Raw genomic sequence first — 24662 nt, forward strand, 5'->3', positions numbered from 1 at the left:
TCTTGTGTATATGTGAGTATCTGTGTGTGTATTTATGTGTATGCCTCTGTGTGTCTGCATGTTCTTGTATGTGTGTGTGTGAATGTTTTTGTGCATGTGTGAGTGGAGTGGAGTTCTCACGGCGGCCAATCCAGGTCACTAGTACCTGGCCAAAACCCAAGGAGTAGCAATATTCCATGCTACCGATCAGTAGCATGGAATGTTGCTACTCTGAGATTCTGCTACTCTTTGGGGTTCTAGAATGTTGCTACTCTGAGATTCTGGAATGTTGCTACTCTGAGATTCTGCTACTCTTTGGGGTTCTAGAATGTTGCTACTCTGAGATTCTGGAGTGTTGCTACTCTGAGATTCTGCTACTCTTTGGGGTTCTAGAATGTTGCTACTCTTTGAGATTCTGGAATGTTGCTACTCTGAGATTCTGCTACTCTTTGGGGTTCTAGAATGTTGCTACTCTTTGAGATTCTGGAATGTTGCTACTCTGAGATTCTGCTACTCTTTGGGGTTCTAGAATGTTGCTACTCTTTGAGATTCTGGAATGTTGCTACTCTGAGATTCTGCTACTCTTTGGGGTTCTAGAATGTTGCTACTCTGAGATTCTGCTACTCTTTGGGGTTCTAGAATGTTGCTACTCTGAGATTCTGTTACTCTTTGGGGTTCTAGAATGTTGCTACTCTTTGAGATTCTGGAATGTTGCTACTCTGAGATTCTGCTACTCTTTGGGGTTCTAGAATGTTGCTACTCTGAGATTCTGGAATGTTGCTACTCTGAGATTCTGTTACTCTTTGGGGTTCTAGAATGTTGCTACTCTTTGAGATTCTGGAATGTTGCTACTCTGAGATTCTGCTACTCTTTGGGGTTCTAGAATGTTGCTACTCTGAGATTCTGGAATGTTGCTACTCTGAGATTCTGCTACTCTTTGGGGTTCTAGAATGTTGCTACTCTGAGATTCTGGAATGTTGCTACTCTGAGATTCTGTTACTCTTTGGGGTTCTAGAATGTTGCTACTCTTTGAGATTCTGGAATGTTGCTACTCTGAGATTCTGCTACTCTTTGAGATTCTGGAATGTTGCTACTCTGAGATTCTGGAATGTTGCTACTCTTTGGGCTAGATTCACTAAGCAAACCGATCGTGTACCGCTCGGTGTGCGCTCACTTTCCTACTACGGCTCGATTCACTAACCTTCCTCCAGACCCCATCCGCATCCGATCCAATCTGCACATGCAAATGAGTAAAAAGGCATACACATTTCTTAAGGCATCGATTCATGAAACCATATCGTCCAAACCAACCGGCCTTTCCGATCCAAAAAGTTTAGACTGCTGAGGACCAGTCGCTTTACATCCTCGCCAACTATTCCTGCCTAGCAACTGCCGCGTGCATGTTAAGAACCCCCATAAAAAATATATATCTACCCCGCAAAATATCCAAAATATATCTAAGCTTTAAATATATGTAAACTTTCAGGTACATAAGCGTTAGAAATATTTTTTAAAAATTTTTATTGGAATGCGCATAATGAGCGCAGGAGTGAATCTCGGATTTGTAATGCGCATGGCAAGAAAATCGCGGATTAACCCTGTGCTCTCCTTGCGCATTGTACATTTCATATATCAATGCCAAATTTAAAAAAAAAATCAAAAATAACTTTTAAGTGCCAGCTATCCCTCCTCCCCTTCCTTCCAGCTAGATTGTCACGTGCATCTGACATCACGGGGTCGCCTTTGGTTGCTTCGTGTTTCACGGCAGAAAGAGCCGCACAGCCTCCTGGGATTCGTAGGCTGTATATAACAGCGCGTGATCCCAGCGCATTTAACTGCTGTTAACTGTTGTGCCTTCTAGCAACTTAACAGTTCTTTTCCTGAGTTGTTAAGCTGTTTGGAAGCACGCAATAAACTTCAAGATCGATCCATAAAAAAAGGACAAACTCAAAGAATTCCGCAGCTCGCTCACAAACCTCCGATGCTATTTCTCCTTAAACCTCTCCAACAAATTTTTCAAAAAGCTACGGTCACAGCTTATACAGCTTGCAACAGCACTTAAGGAAAAAAGAGAGGTTTGTAAAAATTACAGTTCTTATATTGCACTTTTTATGACAACAATGCTTTGCAGTAGGCGCATTTGGATCCCGCCAATGACGTCCGCGATTAAACCCCGCCCCATTTCTACACAGTGAAGTCCTAAAGAGCTAGCGCATGCGTTATGTGCTTCATAACCAACAAGGAGACAGTGCGCACATGTGACGATCGATGTTACAGCGAGACATGTGCACGAATGGGGGGGTGTTTACGATTTGATCATTTGCATGGACAAGCTTTACTGAATCAATTGGCCAGAATGACTCGGATACGGATAGGACACGAATAGGATCGATTTGTGGACTTTAGTGAACCTAGCACTTTGGGTTTTGGCCAGGTACTAGTGACCTGGATTGGCCACCGTGAGAACGGGCTACTGGGCTTGATGGACCATTGGTTTGACCCAGTAAGACCTGAACTTATTTAAATCTAACCTAAAAACTTTCTTTTTAAAAACTTCTTTTAATATTTAAAACCTTCTCACTTACTATTTTTTTTTTTATTTTTTTTTTTTTAATTAGCAATTTTAAATAATTCCTATTTCTTTTTTTCTCAACTTCTCTCAATATGACTTTCTAAACCCCCAACCCTAATGTTTTTTCCTCTTTCATATTTTCACTTTCTTCTCCTCTGAGAAACGCAATATGTAACTTTAACCTACTTTATCCCTTCCCATTGTTTCTCAAGTTTGTCAGTATTGTCTGTCCGAAGTTTTTATGTACCTCTTTTAAAATTATGTATAGCATTTCTTTTTAATTGTTGCTCGCTTAGTACAAAATAGGCGATTTATCAAAATCAATAAAACTTGAAACTTGAACTTGTAAGGCTATTCTTATGTTCTAGTTGCATCCCTACAATCTCTGATATTCCTAATCACAAGAATCATTCAGAACAAAGTAGAAACTCACCTGGGGCCAGATGTTCTCTGCATTTTTCCTTAGACCCAAAATGGGGAAAACGCTCAGGCAGAAACCCACAGAGAATGAAAGGGCATGGAGCCACATAGCTCAGCACTGAGAAAAGGACAGCAACAGCACTGAGTGATTTATAAAGAATAATTGAACGGAGCATCCATCAAAGCTAATCTTTCATTGGGGGAAATGCCTATGTTTCTAATATTTATGCTTCATTCATGTGATATCTGATCATGCAAATAATAAAGCACAATGAAAAAAACACATCCCATGCTTCCGATTCCTTTTCCACTCTGCAGTAGCCCATAGCACGACAAAAGCAACTTAAGTATTATAACAGATATGGTAGCAAACCGTTCTGTAAATCATATCAGCTGAAAAGAGAAAATGTTGTACAACTCTCCACCCTCCTCCATTCCTAAGTTAAGCTTCTTAAAGAAATCCCAGATGAATGAAGCTTGAAGACTATTTCACATTGTGCTCAGATAGCAATTTCAAACACCAAAACCCTAAGTTTAAATTAACAAAATATATCAACAGCGGACTCTGCAGTCTATAAACATATGGGGCTGCAGGGGCATTTATTATTTATATCGAAAATGATGTAAACGTGTTGATTTTAAGCATACTGTTTTATGCCTGGTATACGTTGCACTCTGTTTTCCTCTAAGTTGGAAAAAATTAAGAAGGAAGGGTATTCAGGAGAGAATTAAAAACCAAGTTATTCAGGAAATTTGTCAAGTCAAACTAACCTTCTCAATATATCCCCAGAACCTAATGCTTCTTCTAATTATCTATCTTCTATTTTCACTGGGTATGCCCAGACCAATTCTTATGTAATCGGCCTAGATCCAAAAGGTATTGGCGGAATAGAAGACACTAATGTAATGTAATTTTTTAACAAACCTCGTAATTGACCATTAGAGAGCTGCAAGTTATTTTTCATACGGTTTGGGTTTGGGGGTTTTTGTCACCTTTTTTTTTTTTTTTTTTCAATATCTTTATTAACAATTGCAAAAGAACATACATCCACGGGCTTAACAGCCGAAACAGAGCCAGCGACAACAGTCGGAAACAACATAAAAGAGAAGGCCAACCAGATAAATACCCTATACAAAAGACCCCATGGGTGCACGTCCATCACAATTGACATTTTGTGTTAATACCCCACCCCAAACAACCACACACCTGCCAGTCCCACGCCCACCCCACAAACCACACCAGCCACACCACTCCCAATCCATCCAGCAACCCGACAACACCCTCCCATGCACACACACCCACACCACCACAGATGGGGGGTTTTTGTCACCTTAATCGTACACTGTGAAAGTCCCAGCTTTGCACATCCAGTTCAGTCCTGGAGAAAACAGGATTCTTTGCATACAGCTAAAAATTGTATCTATAGATGCAATATTTGGAGGGAGGCAGGGCTATCTTGCATGGATTTGACATCTGATTATAGCATCATTCCATCTATAAATTATTTTTAAATGACTCACTATTTTGAAGTTTTTTGTCAGTAGCAAAAGCTACTTGATATAAATTTAACCCTCAGGGTTATGTTAATTCTGATTTTACTAGGTTTATTGATAAGAATGCTTAAAATGCATGTTCAGACACTACGTGCATCCTGTACGGAAGCATGAGGTGTGTCTTTTCAGCATTTGATGCTATTAAATCTTAACGTACTCAAATATGTAATAATTCTGAACTGCCTGACAGCACTTCTGATTGTGTAACTCAGTCTCATGAACAGAATTCAAGAAATGTGGACCTGCTGTATATACTAATATGCAAAAAGCCATATGAGGTTCTCACCAATCAGGCTGATGAAATCCTGGATTTTGCCCAATGGCATGCAGGGATTTGTAGTCCAGTCCCTTTGATCTCCCTAAGAAAATCTGAATTGCAGACCCAATCATGCAATAGAACAAAACCAAGGCTGCATCAGCCTGTTAGATTCACATGGATAACCCTAGTTTCAGACAAGTAGCTGATCAATAATTTCATTTTTGGGGCTGACCATGGCCCATAAACAAGGATTCTAGGTGTACCTGCCCATGTGTGTCACTTGCGATAATTTCTCTTTATTGCTAGACATAAAGAGTTGTTTAAACTAATATTTTGCTCTTGTTTTCCCCAGTGGCAGTAGATTGAGGATGGTGCGGGAAATTGTTCTGTTGATGACCTTTTCAAGTTTTTCAAGTTTATTAAATTGTTTGATTAAACGCTTTTCCAATTTCAAAGCGTTTTACAAAAATAAAAACAAATAAAAACAGAGTTTAAAAACAAAACTAACTTATACATAATGTTCTACTACACGAACGAGGGTAACATCCTTGGGACAAGAAGAAAACTAGAAACAGTGGGAAAATGGGGAAGAAATACAATTTTTGTTTAAAGAGAACATAAAAGGAAAACACATTAGGGAGATAAGGAAAATAAAAAGGCCTAAAAAATGTCATTATAAAAGTATAAAGGTATATTTAAGGGAAAAGAAGTTAACTGATATTATTGCACAGGGATTAACTGATGTTATTAAAAAAGAGAACTGTCCCCTTTAAATAGGGGTCTATGGGTGCCTCTTCACTGCCCACTTGTATGGACTATGAAGAGGGTCAGCATTTTAAAAATATAGCTGGGTGAGAAAATGTGGAAAGCATCAAAAGCCAGGCTTTGTGGGAAAAAAATTTTTTAAAAAAAACTATTTCCAGCAACTTTCTTGATGTGAAATTAATAAGAAAACGGCAGATGTAACAGGAAAAAAAATATTTTCTTAACTTTTTTTATTGGAAAGTTTCCTATTAAAGTTTGTGACCAAAGATTTGTGACTTTTACAGAATACAGTACTGGCAAAATTAATTAGCAAATTGAAAAACTGGGAAGGAATTTGATTTTGCTTACTTTTTCCAAATTCAAGCTATGATGAACCACTTTCAGATACAATAGGTATTTCTATGTCTTTGCGGTCTACTAGTATACTTTTATACCTGAAGTATGAGTAATGGAGGATGAAGTGACTTGAGAAGGTCACAAGGAATATTAACGGAAGAAGCAGGATTTGAACCCTGATCTCTCTGGTTCTCAGTCTACTGCGCTAACCAGTTCAAAGTGCTAACCAAGGGCCCCTTTTACAAAGCTACGGAACTCATTTTCCCATCCCTGCAAGTTCTTTTCTTGCCCCTGCCCCATTCTTGCAAGCTCTGTCCTCATCTGCACAAGCCTCAAACACTTTAGAATCATAAGTAGCAACATTCTAGAGCTCAGCTTGTGATGTCATAATGCCTCATTCCACCAATGCCTAAGCTCCGTCTTCATCTGCACAAGCCTCAAACACTTTAGAATCCTAAGTAGCAACATTCTAGAGCTCAGATTGTGATGTCATAATGCCTCATTCCACCAATGCCTAAGCTCCGTCCTCTGTCACTTTAAAATCATAAGTGTTCGAGGCTTGTGCGGTTAAGGCAGATCTTACAGGAATGGTGCAGGGGCAGGGTCAACAACAAAATTCACAGGGACGAGATGGAGAAATTGAGTTCCCGAGGGGACGGGGACAAATTTGTCCCCATGTCATTCTCTAGTAGAACTAAGACATGTTTGTACAATGACACCTTGTGGCCAGCCAAAGTACTGTGCTATAGTTTGCTCTGGAGAGCTGCATCCTTCTCTCTGATATGGGAGGGCCCTGCAGTGTTTGGTCCTTGCAAGCAAAACCAAACAGACTAACATCACAGAAGATACATTTTATAACTAAACCTACTGAAACTTAGTCTTCATTTTAGATAGGTTCAGTCTGTGTGCTACTTATATAACCTTCTTCAGCCTTTACATTTTTTTTGTTCAGTCCTGTTTATTTTGAATTCTAGTTGTTTTATTCTTCGCTTTCAAGTGAACAGACTGGGCTCCAGGGGGCTGCCACCTTTTCAAAACATTTGGGTGTGCAAAGTGCAAACCCAAACATGCCAAGTTACCCAGCTCCAGGTTGGAGATTTGGGGATAGACCTGCATTTCTGAACACCTCATGCTGTTGCATTATGAGCTTTGCAGCAGTGATTTCAATGGGCAGGATCAGGCACTACAAATCCCACACTGCTTTGGAAGGTAAGCTCAAAACCAGGACTGGCCAAATCATCCCTAGCCTGGAACTGGGTAGCATGGCATGTCTGCAAACCTCAACGCAAAGTACCTCTCCCTGGATACAGGGAAGGTGTTTGGGTGCAAGGAAGGTTTGCATCATCACTCTGTTTATTGTACAGGAATCTGGTGGAGGGGATACAAAGGGCAGACATGGGATAGGGATCCAGTCCTGGTTTTACTCTACTGCATTTATTGACTTGCAGTCCTGACTCCTTCCACACTTAAAGAACTGAACATGTAAATCCATAGATTAGAGCTTCCCAAACCTGTCCTAAAAACTCCACAGCCAGTCCTACACGATTAATACTCATGAAGACTATGAAAGGAATTAATCTGCAAAGACTGGAAACCCAATATATGTAAATTTACCTTATGCATATTCATTGTGAACATTCTGTGAATACCTAACTGGCTGTGCAATCCCCAGGACAGGTTTCAGAAGCTCTGCCATAGATGAACTGGGGAGTAAAAGACAGGAGTGGATCAGCCTGTCCTTTATTACCTGCAACCATCTGTTGTTCACCTTAAGCTGCAGAGCAGGCTGGTGGGTCAGGATGGAGAGAGATTTCAAATTAATCTGCAGTACATTCTGTTTTAACTTTGACCACAATATAAATTCTATATGGAAAAGAAAGTGTTTTTTGTTCCTTGTGCTCCCTGGTTCTTACCATCTGCACAGCTCAGTTCTGCAATGTTGGGGAGGAAGTTGGGAGAGGGGCGTACAAGAGGATCATCACAAAGTGTGCTGTCGCCCTCTAGTGGCAGCTTTTTAATAAGCACCTCTTGCAATGGTGCAAACTGCAGCAGATAATTCTGCTGAACAGAAGCAGATCTGAAAAACTGTCTCTAAAATCCAAACTTTCCCCTGACAGAGATGGAGAACAGGTGGGCTCTATCAATAGAACAATATGATCATTTTTCTTTTGTAAAACACACACATAATATGTATCAACTGGTCATCCAGTCCATCTAGTTATCCCTGTGAGTAAAGAACATTTTAGGTGCCCCCCCCCACCATTCCAGAAAGGAACCATTTAGATCTGAACAGGGGGTTGTCTATCCTACGAAGATGGTCCAATAGGATTGAAGGGAAATATAAAACTCTGAGTTTAAGGGAGGAGCCTAATCATTCCTCAACAGAGGGGGTGAAGCTGTACTGTACTGAGGGGAAGATTCTCCAATGTTTGCGGTAACATCTGATGGGCTGCTACTGTAACGATTTCAAAAAGATGAGTCATTCTTTTAAAAATGCGCAAGCAAATGAGGTTCCCGGAAGGTCACTAAATTTGCATGTGACGATCACATGGAGATCGGCATATGCACAGAATAAACGCACAAATAAAAGACCCCAAATTGAAGATCAGCAGGAGGGATGCCCACTCCCTCCCGCAGCTGTCATAAAGCAAATCCTCCCCCCGACACTCACCCAGCAGCGGGAGAGATGCCCACTCCCTCATGTTTTTCCAAGCAACCCCCCTCCCTCAGCAGCGAGTGAGATGGCCACTCCCTCCCACCGTCAAGCAACCCCTCGACATCACCAGCTCCTGGCAGCGGGAGGGATGCTCACTCACTCCCGTCACCGCCGTCATGCCTCCAATGACCCCGGCCCCCCCTTTATCATGTTTATGAAAGCCAGCCGGAGGGATTCTACTCCCTTTGGCCAGCAGGCTCGCCTCTTCAAAATGGTAGGCCTTCCCCTCCAAAATGCATTCTGGGATGCACTGGGGAGGGGCCTATGGCTCTGATTGGCCCAGGTTGCTTAAGGCCTCTCTTATGGGAGAGGCCTTAGGCATCTAGGCCAATCAGAGCCTTAAGCCTCTCACCAGATACATAGGAGGGGCCTTAAGCAACCTGTGCCAATCAGAACCTTAGGCCCCTCCCTGGCGCATCCCAGAATACACTGGGGAGAAGGCTCACCATTTTGAAGAGGCGGGCCTGCTGGCCGAAGGAAGTAGGCATCCCTCTGGCCGGCCTTTGTAAACAAGATAAGGGTGGCAGGGGGTCATCGGAAGAACAGGGGGTTCATCAGGGGTACGACAAGAGCAGGCAGTGGGGGGCAGGGCTATGGTGGGATTGGGGATGGGATTGGGGCATAACGTGGCGGGGATGGGTGGAACTGGGCGGGCCTGGGGGCAGATTTTACCATAGTAAAATCTGACAACCCTAGGCTCCTACCCACTTAAACCCCACTCAGTGGGCTGTACCTGGACACTCAGCGGCAGTTAACCACACATTGTGGTTAGTGCCAGAGTGGTCCATGGGTGGAATCAGGGAGGAGTCAACAGTTATGCAAGCATCAGCCATATTCAGAGCTGATGCGCGCATAGCTAGGGTTACCAGATTTCCCGAAGTAAAAACCAGGACACTTGGCCCCGCCCCCAGCAACGCCCCATTCCGCCCCAGCCCTGCCCCATTCTACCCCCACACAAATCTCCTCTTAGGCTCATGACTGTGTCTGGGAGGGCCCCTGAGCATGCACAGATGTGACGCATGATGTCACATGCCCACCCGCATGTGTGTGATGTCATTGCATTACATCCTCGCATGCTCGGAGGCCCTCCCAGACACAGCTATGAGCTGAAAACCTGGACAAACTCCTTACAGGTTAGAAAGATGTCCAGACACCCGGACAGTTCCCTACACAGAGGACACGTCTGGGTAAATCCTGTCGTCTGATAACCCTACGCATAGCTAACCGAGCACAAAAGACGATCTTATCTTTGCCTGCTTAGCTATACAGATGCCAGCACTGAATATCAGTCAGCACTCACTTGATTCCTAGGTCAGCAGTTGATCCGGATGGTCAGTGCGGGTGCCTGGACATTGCCCTGGCACTGACTATCCAGCTTAGGTTCAGCCCCATGACGGTCAGGGGCACAGGCACCCTGTATAAGAGGCTTCAGGAGGCTAAGCCTCCCAAGCCCCGCCCACTAACGTCCCCTCCCCCTCCACACTCCAAGGATTTTAACTTGGACCACCCCACCATGCCCTAGCCCCGCCCACTTTAGCCTGCCCCTACATCTGAGTCACTGACTGCCTTTGGTCAGTGACTTGAAAGCCATTAACCCGCTTTGAGCTGCATATTGGCTGGATTGTTTTTTAGGACTCTACGCCTTGTTTTCGTATCTCAGTTTTTGAAGCTCACATTTCAACTTTGTTTCCCCTCCAGTTAGAGCAGGGGTCTCAAAGTCCCTCCTTGAGGGCCGCAATCCAGTCGGGTTTTCAGGATTTCCCCAACGAATACGCGTGAGATCTATGTGCATGCACTGCTTTCAATGCATATTCATTGGGGAAATCCTGAAAACCCGACTGGATTGCGGCCCTCAAGGAGGGACTCTGAGATCCCTGAGTTAGAGGATGTAAACTCAAAAGACATCATCAACGCCTTTTCTCACCTCAGGCAGAACTATGGGGTAAAGATCTAGAACAATTGCATACGCCTACTACGTATGGAGAATTTAATTTCTAGGCAGATGACCCGCAGAACTCTTTCTCCACAATAACTGATCCCTAGAGTTGTTAATCACTAGTTTTTAACTCTGTTAAGTTCACTCATTCTGTACCATCTTTTAATCATTGTAAACCGCATAGAACTTCACGGTCCTGCGGTATATAAACTGTTATTATTATTATTACACTGTTGGAGAGACCAATACATGGAATTTTATTAGAATTAAGAAGATTCTCCCAGTTAACTTTTTGCCTTGGAATTTACTGTGTCTATGTACAGTATTATTAACTGTTAACTTTTAAGCCTGCCATTAGGGGACTCTTTATGCACTGGGAGCAGGGTTGATTTGCATATACTGTATATTACAAGGGGCCTCATTTTTATTAAATACTACATCATAATAACTAATAAAAATGTTTGTAAGGTAGTATTTTATGCACACTCTTTCACAAGCATGGAGACCTACTAAACCTAAAATTTACTTCTTACTTAATCGAAGGAGGCCTCTTAAACGTTACAGCTTTGAGTGCAAATCTGACCCCAATTGGGAGAGAGGTTTGGGAAGAACTGAAGTGTGTTTTATCTACTCATGGCACTCATTTGCTTGTGCGCTGCCCTCAGACACATTTAAACCATCCAGGTATACAGGCACCAAATTCTCACTCGTCCTTTGTATCTCAACAGTCTTCTTTCTTGCTGGTAAATAACAGGCTTTACTTTACTTGAGGGGCCACTGAAAAGTTCTCAGCCCAACCAAGAAGAGAATGAAACTTACACGTTATTCCACGCTTTTCTTGACACCTTTTTTGTTTCCGCGATATGAAATGAAATGAAAAGCTTGTCACCTTATGGATATAAGCCACACCCCTCATCAACCTGTAAAGTACCACTCACACAGCTCGTCACCCTGTAACTCATCCACACAGCTCGTCACCCTATGGAAATCAGCCTCATACCTCATCAATCTGTGACCTATAGAGTGAGATATCACTCACACAGCTTGATTAATCTGTGATTCTACCAGTCCTTACAACATTATCACCCTTTTACTTTGGATAGTGCTCAAGAGATGGGTTTAGTATTGGAGGTGCCATGTTTTTCCGCAGATCATTCCTACAACATAACAATATCATGCACCAGTCAACTCATAGCAAAGCGCGTCACAGTTGACTAAGTAAGAAATATACATGCAACCATCTCTGGAATGGATGCTCTGGCACTTACCTAGCACAAAAGTGTTTATGAAGAGTGAGGAGAAGAAAATGTGACTCCTCTAGGGTCAAACAGAGAGATAATGTGACTCCCCAAGGTCACTTAGAGCAGTGACCCCCCCAACCCTGTCCTGGAGGACCACCAGGCCAATCGGGCTTTCTGCCCAGCCCTAATGAATATGCAAGGAGCAGATTTGCATGCCTGTCACTTCCACTATATGCAAATTTCTCTCATGCATATTCATTAGGGCAAGCCTGAAAACCCGATTGGCCTGGTGGTCCTCCAGGACAGGGTTGGGAACCACTGACCAAGAACAGATTCTGACTCACCTCCCATATCTCTTGATTCACAGATGAATCTAAGCCATAGGCCAAAGCTGCTCCTCCCGTGGTATTGTACATTTCCAACCTGTGCTGTCTCTGCCATTTCAGTCCTGAATCTCTCCAGCACCCAGCCGCTTCCAGGAGGAGTTTTTCTTGATGAACCAAGCTCAAACCATCCAACTCACAGCCCTTGCGTCTCAGGTGGAGATCTGAAGCCGGGCCATCCAAGGTGAAGGGATCTAGCGCGCTAGCCTCAATGTAGAGTCAAGAGCCAGGCTACGAATCAGAACCAGAGCGGCTCTGTTGTGTCCGGAGACTTTGCACTGCATCTGCCCCCTCTGCTAGGAATGTAAGGCCAGCACCAGAAGTGGAAAAGGCATTATTGTTGATATTGAATAATCTGTATAACTTCCTCCCACCCACATGCACAGAAATTCAAAATATTTCCTCTTGAAAAAGGCCTTACACAGCCTGCTGCTCAGTTCACAGGTCAGACAAAGGAATCACACTCACAAAGAATGCTCACTCTTCTCTTCCAGATGATTCTTTCTCTTTCTCCTTTTTTCTCTGTCTTAACCTTTGCCCGTCTTTCTCTCTTTTATTGTTATTCATCCTTTCCTCTTCTTTCTTCTTCTTTTAAACTCCTCTCTCTCATTTCTCTCCCTTTCTCTTTTGTCCTCTTTTCTCTCCTCCTGTCCTCTTATTTCTTCCTTCTCTCTTCTTTCTTTGCCTTTTAAACTCATCTCTCTTCTTTTGTCCTTTAGATCTTTCCTCTTTTGTGCCTTCTCTTTTAAATTCCTTTTTCATTCTCCTCCCCTCTTTTTTCTTTTGTCAATTTGTCCTTCAGATCTTCCCTATTTCCTCTCCTTTTGCACCTTCTCTTTTTTTATTATTCATTCCTTGTTAAAACTATTTGTAGTATAGCAAATAAAGTGAACTGTGAACTGTAAAATCCTATTGTCACATCCTTTATCTCCCCAATCAACCCTACCCTGGGAGCATCTCTTCTCACCACGGTCATAACCATTTCTGGGAAACACATCCTCTCACCATGGACCTAGACGTACCCTAGAACATCTCTTCACACCATGGACATAACCATTTCTGAGAAATACGTCCTCTCACCATGGACCTAGACGTACCCTGGGAACATCTCCTCTCACCACGGTCATAACCATTTCTGAGAAATACGTCCTCTCACCATGGACCTAGACATACCCTAAGAACATCTCTTCTCACCATGGATATAACCATTTCTGAGAAATACGTCCTCTCACCATGGACCTAGACATACCCTGGGAACATCTCCTCTCACCACGGTCATAACCATTTCTGGGAAACACGTCCTCTCACCATGGACCTAGACGTATCCTAGGACCATCTCTTCTCACCATGCACATAACCATTTCTGAGAAACACGTTCTCTCACCATGGACCTAGACGTACCCTAGGAACATCTCTTCTCACCATGCACATAACCATTTCTGAGAAATACGTCCTCTCACCATGGACCTAGACGTACACTGGGAACATCTCCTCTCACCATGGACATAACCATTTCTGAGAAATACGTCCTCTCACCATGGACCTAGACATACCCTGGGAACATCTCCTCTCACCACGGTCATAACCATTTCTGGGAAACACGTCCTCTCACCATGGACCTAGACGTATCCTAGGACCATCTCTTCTCACCATGCACATAACCATTTCTGAGAAACACGTCCTCTCACCATGGACCTAGACGTACCCTAGGAACATCTCTTCTCACCATGCACATAACCATTTCTGAGAAATACGTCCTCTCACCATGGACCTAGACGTACACTGGGAACATCTCCTCTCACCATGGACATAACCATTTCTGAGAAATGCGTCTTCTCACCATGGACCTAGACGTACCCTGGGAATATCAAGTTTCAAGTTCAAATTTTATTATAAATTTGATTGATCGCTTATTCAAAATTCTAAGCGATGTACACACCATGAACCTAGACGTACCCTGGGAACATCTCTTCTCACCATGGACATAACCATTTCTGAGAAATACATCCTCTCACCATGGACCTAGACGTAGCCTGGGAACATCTCTTCTCACCATGGATATAACAATTTCTGGGAAATGCGTCCTCTCAGCATGGACTTAGACATACCCTGGGAACATCTCTTCTCACCATGGACATAATCATTTCTGGGAAACGCGTCTTCTCACCATGGACATAACCATTTCTGGGAAACGCGTCCTCTCACCATGGACCTAGACGTACCATGGGAACATCTCTTCTCACCATGGACATAACCATTTCTGGGAAACACGTCCTCTTATCATAGCTTTAACATTCAATTCCTATGCAAAACCGTACAGACTTTCAGTCACCTTGAGGCTGGGTAAATTTCAGGAAACCGATATACAGAGAAAAATACTTAAAAAAAAAAATCTATTTAAGGCACTTTGAAAATTCCTAAAGCTCCAGATATTTGTGTTCAAAGTATTTTTGTTAATCCACACAGACACTTCTTCCAAGATTCTGCTTCTGGGATATTCTTCTGGATATAAGAGCTTTCTGTGTGTTATAGACTCCCACCTTCCAATCGTTATTTCTCAGAAGAAATAGGATCATTTGTATACTCAGTCCCTAATCAGTAGACTCTACCATAATAACATTTGTCTTACAGTTGTGGTTAAAACCTTCACACAATGCACTCACTCCAACCTCAGACAATTCCGCCTCCTGTTACAAGAGCAAAGAGCTAACGCTTCCTTTGATTAATTTGTGGCTCTTTGCTGTGGTCAGATTACCACTGGATAATAAATTGTAAAAGTTACATGAAAGACTGACATCGTATGTCTTCTAAACTGGTGATTAAAAATGCAGGTGTTGCTTAAAACGATATACAGTACAGCAGCAGACCTGCCCCCAACATATCTACATTACATACAGGGTATAAATTTAAAGAAATTCAGAACTTCCAAGTTATCCAGTTCCAGGAGAGAAATTTTAGACCACTCCTGGATTTCTGACAACTTTATCCTGATGCATTATGGTATCTGCAGCACTAATGTCAATTGAAAAAATCAGGGACTACAAATCCCACACTGCTTTGAGATATAAATTTAAAACTAGGACTGGACAAATGTCTCCCTCCTGGTACTGGGAAATTTGGTAGCTCTAAAATTAAGCTCTGTTTTTTTAGCATTTTAAAACGACATCAAACTAGTTCTCAATCTTTCTCTTAGCGGTCAGTGGTAAGAAAGACCTTTAGGGCTTATTTTTTAAACTAACAGCTCCCCATTCTGTGCTGATGGGACACATCTTTTTTGAAGGAGGGCCTTGGAATCACTTTGTTTGATTTGGGATTATGTTTCAATCCAGGAAGAAATAGGTGTTTAATGTTTTGTTGGAAGCCACCCTGATGCTATGGGAACAGCTGCTGCTGGGCTAGTCACGGTGGACGCATGCAAGCAAACTTATCTAACAGCAGAGCTGCCAAGTTACCCATTCCAGGAGGGAGACATTTTGTCCGGTCCTGGATTTCTGTCAAACCTCATTCTGGTGCATTAGGGGACCTGCAGCTTTCAAGGGATAGAATAATGGACTTCAACTACTATACTGCTTTGGGATGGACGTTTAAAACCAGGACCAGCCAAAAAAATCTCCCTCCTGGAACGGGTAACTTGGCAGCTCTGCTGACAGAAAAAAACATAGAATCATCTCAGAAGGAGGAAAAGTTTGGCACCAGGAAATGGCCATTTTAAAAGAATACTTTTTACTTTCAGTTTATCCTCGCTATCCCTGCCTCTAAACAAGAGATATACAGTAAAAATGATCAACTTGACCTGAAGAAAAGAACAAGCGCTGAGAATATTGTAAAGGCAGTCAAGTCATTACACAATGATGACACCTAGTGGTCAGATATAGGGCCTGAGATTGCAGGATCCAGAAGGAGCCCTCGTACCTCACTCTTGGTCAGTACTGTTGCTACAATGACTAGACTAGACACATGGATTGGGGGGGGTTGTAATGGTTTTAAAATATGAGAGAAACACTTGTGTCTAATGGAGCTGAAAGTACAAAGAAGCAGGAAGAAACTGCCAGACAAATACAAACAAACTATTTGAGACTTTTATTTTTCTGTAATTTCTATAAAGGCAGTGAGATCTGATCTTTGCCACTCTCTGATTGTTCTGCATTGAAATGAAAAGCAATTGAAAGCTCTTTGCCCCGCACAGACCTCACAAATTTTGCTCTGTGGGCAGAGAGCACAGTTAGGACACAAGTCTGTGTGTTTTATTCTGACCTTGGTCACAGGCAAAACGCGATCTTTGCAGCAAAGGATGAGCTTTATTCGTAGGCTTGCCAACTTCTGAAAATAGGTTTTTTACTGACAGCCTTCCCAGATTTTAACTTTTATGGCAAGGGTTCTTGACCTTTTGGGGCTCCTGTACCCCTTTAATTGATCAATGAAACCCTTTTGGGGCTCCTGTACCCCTTTAACTGATCAATGAAACCCTTTTGGGGCTCCTGTACCCCTTTAACTGATCAATTAAACCCTTTTTGGGCTCCTATACCCCTTTAACTGATCAATGAAACCCTTTTGGGGCTCCTGTACCCCTTTAACTGATCAATGAAACCCTTTTTGGGGCTCCTGTACCCCTTTAACTGATCAATGAATCCCTTTTGGGGCTCCTGTACCCCTTTAACTGATCAATGAATCCCTTTTGGGGCTCCTGTACCCCTTTAACTGATCAATGAATCCCTTTTGGGGCTCCTGTACCCCTTTAACTGATCAATGAAACCCGCGCACCCACTTCCTAAAAGCTCATATTGAAAAGGATTTTGCAGTGTGCTGAGGTGATGCGAAAAAAAATAGAACCGGTTGTTCCTTTTGCAGGATAGGAATACAGTCTCCTGATGGGGCTAAGCAAAGTCTGGACAGCTCTCTGAGCCACTGCCTTTTTTTTGTTTGCACGTCAGTGGCGACTCCTCGCATCGTGTAGCTGTCATTTGAGTTATTCTTCCTAATGTGCATCCCTTTGCACCCGTCTACATTCAATTTCATTCATCATTCAGATGTCAAGCCTCCCAGGCTCTTCCAGCCAGTTCAGTTTTCCTTTGACTATCACCTTCCTCCCCAGGACAACATTCCAAAGCAACTCTGCTTTATAATGATGAGCACACCTAGGACTGGACCTATGTCTCTCCAAAGCAATCACTCAACACCAAATCATTGTTATTATTTTTACCTTGTATCTTAACGTGTGTTCAAATTTGGATTTTAATGTACATCGCTTAGTATTTTATGTATAAGCGATTCATCAAATTTCGAATAAACTTGAAACTTGAATACCATCTTGGTGGCAAGCCAAACAAACCAGCCCTGTTTCCAAGCTTTCTAGTTTATTGTACTGTGCTGGACAACATATTAGTCAGGTCATGATCCCTGTGGCTGTCTAAGCCGATTTTTACCTGGCCAGGGTTAAAATAGCAACGGCCATCAGCCCTCACTTCCTGGCCTGGGCTCGAATGCATCACCTATATAGTATGCCCGAGCCCTCCTGGGCCCATTGAACAGCAGATTCACATAAGCGTCCTAATTCATGCAAATCAATTATTTTTTAACAAAAGAATAGCGCAAGCTGTTTCGTAGCCACAAGAATTGTTTACTGTTGTTTGGGAGTTTATTAAGAAAAGTCACCAGGTGGTAATTCGAAAGAAAGAATGCCCATCGCAGCTGATTCGGTAGATTTTTATAGGCTGAAACCTGCAAACAGGCCTATTTTATTTCCGCCTAGCCATCAGGATGTTGTTTCTCCAAACATCTCGTGATGTTTCCAGGGAGGCTTTTAACTTTACCTGATATTAGTGAACTAATTGTTATCATACCTTCCATTGCCCCATGTACAACCACAGAAAGATGGTATATCAAGTCTAAATATGTCCATTAGATAGGCTATCAATTTCTATAATAAAAATGTTTAGGGAAACCATTACAAGTTTCTTACCATCATAGTTCATGTTTTCCTAAAAGTTGAGTTTAAAAAAGGTTTGGATAATTTCCTAAAAGAGAAGTCCATAGGCCATTACTGGGATGGCTTGGGAAAATTCACTGTTTATTCCTAGGATAAACAGCATAAAATCTGTTTTAGTACTTGGGAACCAGCTAGGTTCTTGGGACCTGGGTTGACCACTGTTGGAAGCAGGATGCTGGGCTTGATGGACCTTTGGTTTGTCCCAGGACAGAAATAGTCTGATATTTTGTAAAGCTCTGAAAACATTCCTAGGCTCCAAAAAGATGTCTTCTTGAACAAGCATTGTGAACTAGCTCTTCAAACTTTTTCTGGCTAATATTCAAACTGAGTTAATTGGTCTGGAACAGCCGCCGACTGGCTGACTCTCATCTCAACAGATAGGTTCATAGACAACGGCGCGAAAGACAAAGGCGCGCGCCGACAACTGAGCGCAAGACGGAGGTGCGCGCCGAAGAAAATTACAGTTTTTAGGGGCTCCGACGGGGGGGTTTTGTTGGGGAACCCCCCCACTTTACTTAATAGACATCGCGCCGGCGTTATGGGGGGGTTGTAACCCTCCACATTTTACTGTAAACTTAACTTTTTCCCTAAAAACAGGGAAAAAGTTAAGTTTTCAGTAAAATGTGGGGGGTTACAACCCCCCACACCCCTCACAACGCCCCCACAACGCGGCGCGATGTCTATTAAGTAAAGTGGGGGGGTTCCCCCCCACACACACCCCCATTGGAGCCCTAAAAACAGTAATTTTGAGCGGCGCGCGCCTCCGCGCTGCGCTCAATTGTCTGGGCGCGCCTTTGTCCCGGCACGCTTTTGACCTGACACCCAACAGATAACTGGCCATTTTTCCGCAACATGTAACTGAAGTCATAATGCCATTGTACAGGGCCATGGTGAGACCTCATCTGGAGCACTGTGTGCAATTCTGGAGGCCACATTACAGTAAAGATGTGCGCAGAATTGAATCAGTTCAGCAGACGGCCACCAGGATGATCTCGGGGCTCAAGAGTCTCTCGTATGAAGAGAGACTGAACAAATTACAGCTCTACACTCTCGAGGAACATAGGGAGAGGGGAGACATGATCGAAACATTTAAGTACCTCACGGGACGTGTCGAAGTGGAAGATGATATTTTCTTTCTCAAGGGACCCTCGGCCACAAGAGGGCACCCGCTCAAACTCAGGGGTGGAAAATTTCATGGCGACACCAGAAAGTATTTCTTCACAGAGAGTGTGGTTGATCATTGGAACAAGCTTCCAGTGCAGGTGATCGAGGCAGACAGCGTGCCAGACTTTAAGAATAAATGGGGTCCCATGTGGGATCCCTACGAGGGTCAAGATAAGGAAATTGGGTCATTAGGGCATAGACAGGGGGTGGGTAAGCAGAGTGGGCAGACTTGATGGGCTGTAGCCCTTTTCTGCCGTCATCTTCTATGTTTCTATGTTTCTATGGTTATCGCTGCTGAAAATGACTTGTAAGCACTGAAAAGATATGACTGTGCTGATAAGGCTGTTCTGGAGGCATGACTGCTTGAGTACTGATATTCAGAACTTAACCTTAGTGGGTAAATAAGGCCGCATAGAAAGCAGGCCTATCTTCACTTGCTAAGCCAAGACTGGTTAAGTCTAAATATTGACTTAATTAGCCATGCATTAGCTGACTTTGAAAAACCTAGATATTCAAAGCTGGTTGCTGGAAATGGCCTGGCATTGAATTTTAGGGTTGCACACTGCTGGCGGCCAGTCAAAGTGCTGACCGCCACTGGCTTAATAATGGGAGGGGAGGGTTATTCTATAAAGATAGCTGGCATTAAACCCAGAAATTCAATTCCAAGCAATGTCTAGGCAAAGGCACTGAGTTTCTGGATTTGTGGAGCCAACTAACACAATATTCACCACTTAACCAATGGATTACCCCATAAAGATAGGACTGACTTTTATTGCATGTAGTCCTATTTATATTATAACTTGGCTGGTTAAGTGTGGAATATTGACACTTAACCAGCCAAAAGCTGACTCTGCCATTCCACCAGAATGCCTCCAAAATAGGTGGTTGTCGGTTCAGTGCTAACTAGTTAATTTCAGAGTGATAACCGGTTAAGTGCCCTGAAATTTAGCAGCCACCCCCGAACAGGCGATTTAAACAGCCAGGAACCATTTCTGGCCAATTAAATTGCATTGACTATCAGATCTGTCATTTTCAACTGCTTCTGTAATACATGCCAGGGCTGTCTTTAGGGTGGCACAACTTAGCATAATATTTTATTTGTATACCGCTGTACACAAAACAGCATAAATGCAATAAAAACAAATATAATATTCATTACTCTTCCATAAACTTAAAATACAAATAAATTTTTGAGCTACATCTGAAATGCATAGAAGATGTAGATGACCACATAATTGGAAAGTAACTCAGGGCCTAAATGAGCTGATTGAAAAGATTGTACTTTTTCTACATATAACCTCCAGGATCTACCTATCAGAGTGCTGAAATGTCAGCGAGTACAGGGCCCCTTCCTATGGGAGGGGCCTTAGGCGTCTGGGCCCATCAGGGCCTTAGGCCCCTCCCAGTACATCTCAGGATGCACCATTGCAAAGAACAAGTTCAAAGTCAGTGAGTACAGGGCCCGTGAAAAGAAGCACAACTGCTGACACCATGTTCCCCTAGAAGTCATGCCCCTTAATGCCCCCAGTAGCTTCTGTCACTTTGGGAAGATTTAATGCAGGAATTAGGTGAGACCTGCTCACCAGACTCAGTTATCTCATGCCGCTAGCCCACAGTACAGAAGTCCCATTAAGTCTGGGCAGTTTTATTGCTGCATGGTCTGAGGTAGCAATCCCTTTCAAATAGATCTGAATTTGTAGGTTCAATTACTCTCTTTTTTTTTTTTTTTTTCAAATTGTAGCTCAGGGCAAGTTACAATCAAGTACTCCAGTAGGGTCACAGTCTAAGTTGTACCTGAGGCAATAAAGAGTGAAGTGGCTTATCCAGGATAACAAGACATGATAACGGGAGAAGCTGGATTAAAACCTTGGCTTCCCTAGTTCTCAGTTTGCTGCTTTAACCCTTTCAGGACCATAAGGATCGTAGGCCAATTTTTGTGGTTTTGACGACATTTTTATGGTAAAAAGGGCTTGCAGATGCCAAAAAATTGATTTTTTTTGTGAAATATCATTATTTTTTTTAAAAAAAATCAAACTTCTGGCTTATGGACAGTGTGGCAAGTGAATCTTCTCGTCAATCTGGCAACGACGCTAATGAATGAATGTCGGAACCAGTTTGTTTACATAAAGGCAGTATCATATGGAATCCGTACATATCAAATTTAGAACTGTAGACTATCCCAATCAAAATTTATAGGATTTTAAAGTTATGGGACAAATATGTCCCTTGGTCCTGAAAGGGTTAACTACCAGGTTTAAAAATAGCAAAAAGCTAAGGAGAGCGGGGAATTTAAGAGCACAGCAAAGATGCCTCCTTGCTACAGGTCCATTAATACCAAGATAACACAGGACACAGCATAGTCCTGGCATTGCTCCGGTTAACCTCTAATTGCAAATTTACAAAATTAAAAATCAACCCTCTCGTACACAAAATATGGAAACAATTATCCTTTTGTTTAAATAGTAAGGCAGGAGTCTTTGTCAGAAAGACACATCACTTAGGAAATATCTCAGCAATGTGCCAGAGTGGTCCCTAATATGGAACAAATCTCTCTTTATAAGCACATTTCACTTATAAAATCAAGAATTCAAGTGCCAAAACTGAGAAGGAAAAACATTTACACTATACTGGGTGCTCTGCGGGTTACTTCTGCGATACTTATCACTATGCCACAGCTTTGAAATAAGACCCACTGCGACCAGGGCAGGAATTTAGTTCACTTCTCCCTCCATGTTTGCTGTGATAGGAGATTAACAGAACTGCAAATACAGAAAAACTGCAAATAACTTTTTCATATGCTATTCGCTGTTTTCTATTAAAAAACCATGGCGAATATGGTGAAACCGCGAATAACACGGTGGGAGACCTGACCTGTTCCTGAAGGAGAGGCAAAACACGGTGAAGAAAGTGCCGGGAATTGGCGATTTCTCTATGCAAGCTGATGTCATTTGGGGGGGGAGGAGCCAGCAAGCTAAAAACCGTGAATAATCAAAACCGCGATTGCTGAAACCGCAAATACGTAACTGACCAAGTGCCAACTCTGCCCCTAAAACTACCCCAAAATAGCTGGTTTTTAGTTCGGCGCTAACTGGTTATTTATTTATTTCATTTTCTATACCGTTCTCCCAGGGGAGCTTAGAACGGTTTACATGGATTCATTCAGGAACTTGAGCATTTTTCCCTGTCTGTCTTGGTGGGCTCACAATCGATCTAATTTTCAGCGGCACTAACCGGTTAAGTGCCACTGAAAATTAGCGGTTAACCCCGAACAGGCAATTTAACAGGCCAGGAGCCGCTGTTAATAGCACTTGTCTGTGTAATGGTGCCAATCAAGCTACTATTCTATGATGCGGGTGCACCATTAATGCCTAACCTATGGTACCAGTTTATAGAATTCCAATCCAATCCAATCCAATCCTTGGTTTTATATACCGATTCATCCCGTACAAGAAGGGCTCGACACGGTTAACAAAATTTCCTAAATTCAGCCAGAGAATAAGATAATTCTACTCCCCAAATTATCTTGGAACAGAAGAATCAACTAGAGATTTTTGAAATAGATAAGTTTTTAACATTTTCCGAAAATGACCTTTGAGTTCCATCCTCTGCAAGCAATTTCACATGCAGGAATATGTTTGCCCTGTTCTAGTTCTTTCATTCCAGCATCATGTTGGCAACGAGCATGCAATTAACTTTGCTGTCAGGTGATGAATCTTCTTCCTTGTTTGCTAATCGTGGTGAGTCTAGATAAACTAATTAGAACATGGAAAGCAAGCCCATTGAGCTGAAGATCGTCTGATGAAGAAGACCCAATTAATTAACATGTTTGTAAATGAGGCATCCTGGCTCAACAGATTCTCGGATACATTTTCTAAGTGGTTATTCTGAAGTTCACCTCACAGCACGCTATGAAGCTCACACTTGAAGCAAAAAAATAAAATAATGGCAAAAACAGAGCTCTGCTTATCCCCTGCCTGCTCGCTGGGGCCAACGGAGAAAGCAAAGCAGCAGATTCTAAGCACATGACATAATACTGCGCCATGCACAAAGCTAGGTATATGCAAATTTTCTGCATGCTGAATAAGGGGGTGAAGGGGGTCTGTGGGATGTATACATACAAAGGTTTTCCAGTATGCATGGCATCTAATGTGCTTATAACAAAAAGGGAAGGGTCAGGGGTCAGTGGCCCAGTGGTGTGGGAGGGGGAGTGGTCTTCCCCAGGCGTTGGCACCTCTCCTCCCTCCGCCCCCATTTCCCACTGCTCCCCCTGCCACGCACGCGCCCCTTCCCTTCCCCCGTACCTTCTTAACTTCTGCTTGAGCAGCCACCAACTTGCTGCCCGCGTCAGCTTTGGCACGCTCCCTGACGCCACTTCCAGGAGCTACGCCCAGGAAGTGACATCACAGAGAGTTCCAATGCCGACGCGGGCAGCAAGTTGGTGGCTGCTCTTGCCTAAGTTAAAAAGGTACGGGGAAGGTGCATGTGCGCACGGCAGGGGGGAGGGGAAGAGGGCTGGGGAGGGGTGCCTCTGCCCCAGGCGCCACTCAGCCTCACTAAGCCACTGCACCAGCCTCTAAGAATGATTAGACCAATATACCCATTATTAGAATCTTCTTCCCTAAACATTCTGAGTCATTCTTTTATTACTTCTTATTTAGACTACTGTAATGCTCTATTATCAGGGAATAACTCAAAAGGAGTTACGAAGGCTACAGATTTTACAAAACACGGCAGTCAAACTCCTTTTCAAGTCAAGAAACTATGACCACGTCAGGCCTCTGTTATACAAGGCACATTGGCTTCCAATTAAACACAGAGTGGCATTCAAAATCTTACTTCTTACATTTAAAGTTAGGCAAAATAATTCTCCTGGATTCGTAGACCGACTAATCATTCCATGCATCCCAACAAGGACACTCCGCTTTTAACCATTCCCTCTCCGAAGCATATAAAATATGACACCACGTGAAAAACCATTTTCTCATTAACAGCTCCCACTCTCTGGAATGCCCTTGCATCATACATTCGTCATGAAACCTTACTGACTAAATTTAAAACCAATCTTAAAACTTTTTAATTCAATGATGCTTAGGATATTATATCTTAAGGCACTACAATTTCAACTTGATTTAAGAAGTATTTCATTATCCACCTACCCCTCGTTCCTAATGTGATTTTCCCTCCTTCTTTCCTATCAAGATATTGTTGTTCAACCCACTTCCCTATAACTATCTTACCCTAGCTCCGTTCCTTAGTGGTTTTACATTGTGACACATTTTTCAGTTGTGTCTGTGTCTCATCCATATGGAGAGACTCGACCCTGGCACATGCATATTTTTGCTGAAACGCAG

General features: G+C 42.8%; 1 protein-coding gene across 6 annotated transcripts in view; it reads right to left on the reverse strand.

Annotated features, from left to right (window-relative positions):
- The window catches only part of PLCH2 (phospholipase C eta 2), a 599022-nt gene that overhangs the window by 528966 nt on the left and 45394 nt on the right, over window positions 1–24662 (reverse strand). The window contains exon 1 of one of the 6 annotated variants that reach the window (XM_033921958.1): window positions 12123–12818. The exons of the other annotated variants lie outside the window; for them this stretch is intronic. Within the exon in view, the coding sequence (XP_033777849.1) occupies window positions 12123–12219 (97 nt within the window). The 5' untranslated portion in view covers window positions 12220–12818. Of the gene's footprint in view, window positions 1–12122; window positions 12819–24662 lie in introns of those variants that run through there. 6 annotated transcript variants of the gene reach the window in all.

This window comes from Geotrypetes seraphini, chromosome 15 (genome assembly GCF_902459505.1).
Source record: "Geotrypetes seraphini chromosome 15, aGeoSer1.1, whole genome shotgun sequence".
Classification (NCBI taxonomy): domain Eukaryota; kingdom Metazoa; phylum Chordata; class Amphibia; order Gymnophiona; family Dermophiidae; genus Geotrypetes; species Geotrypetes seraphini.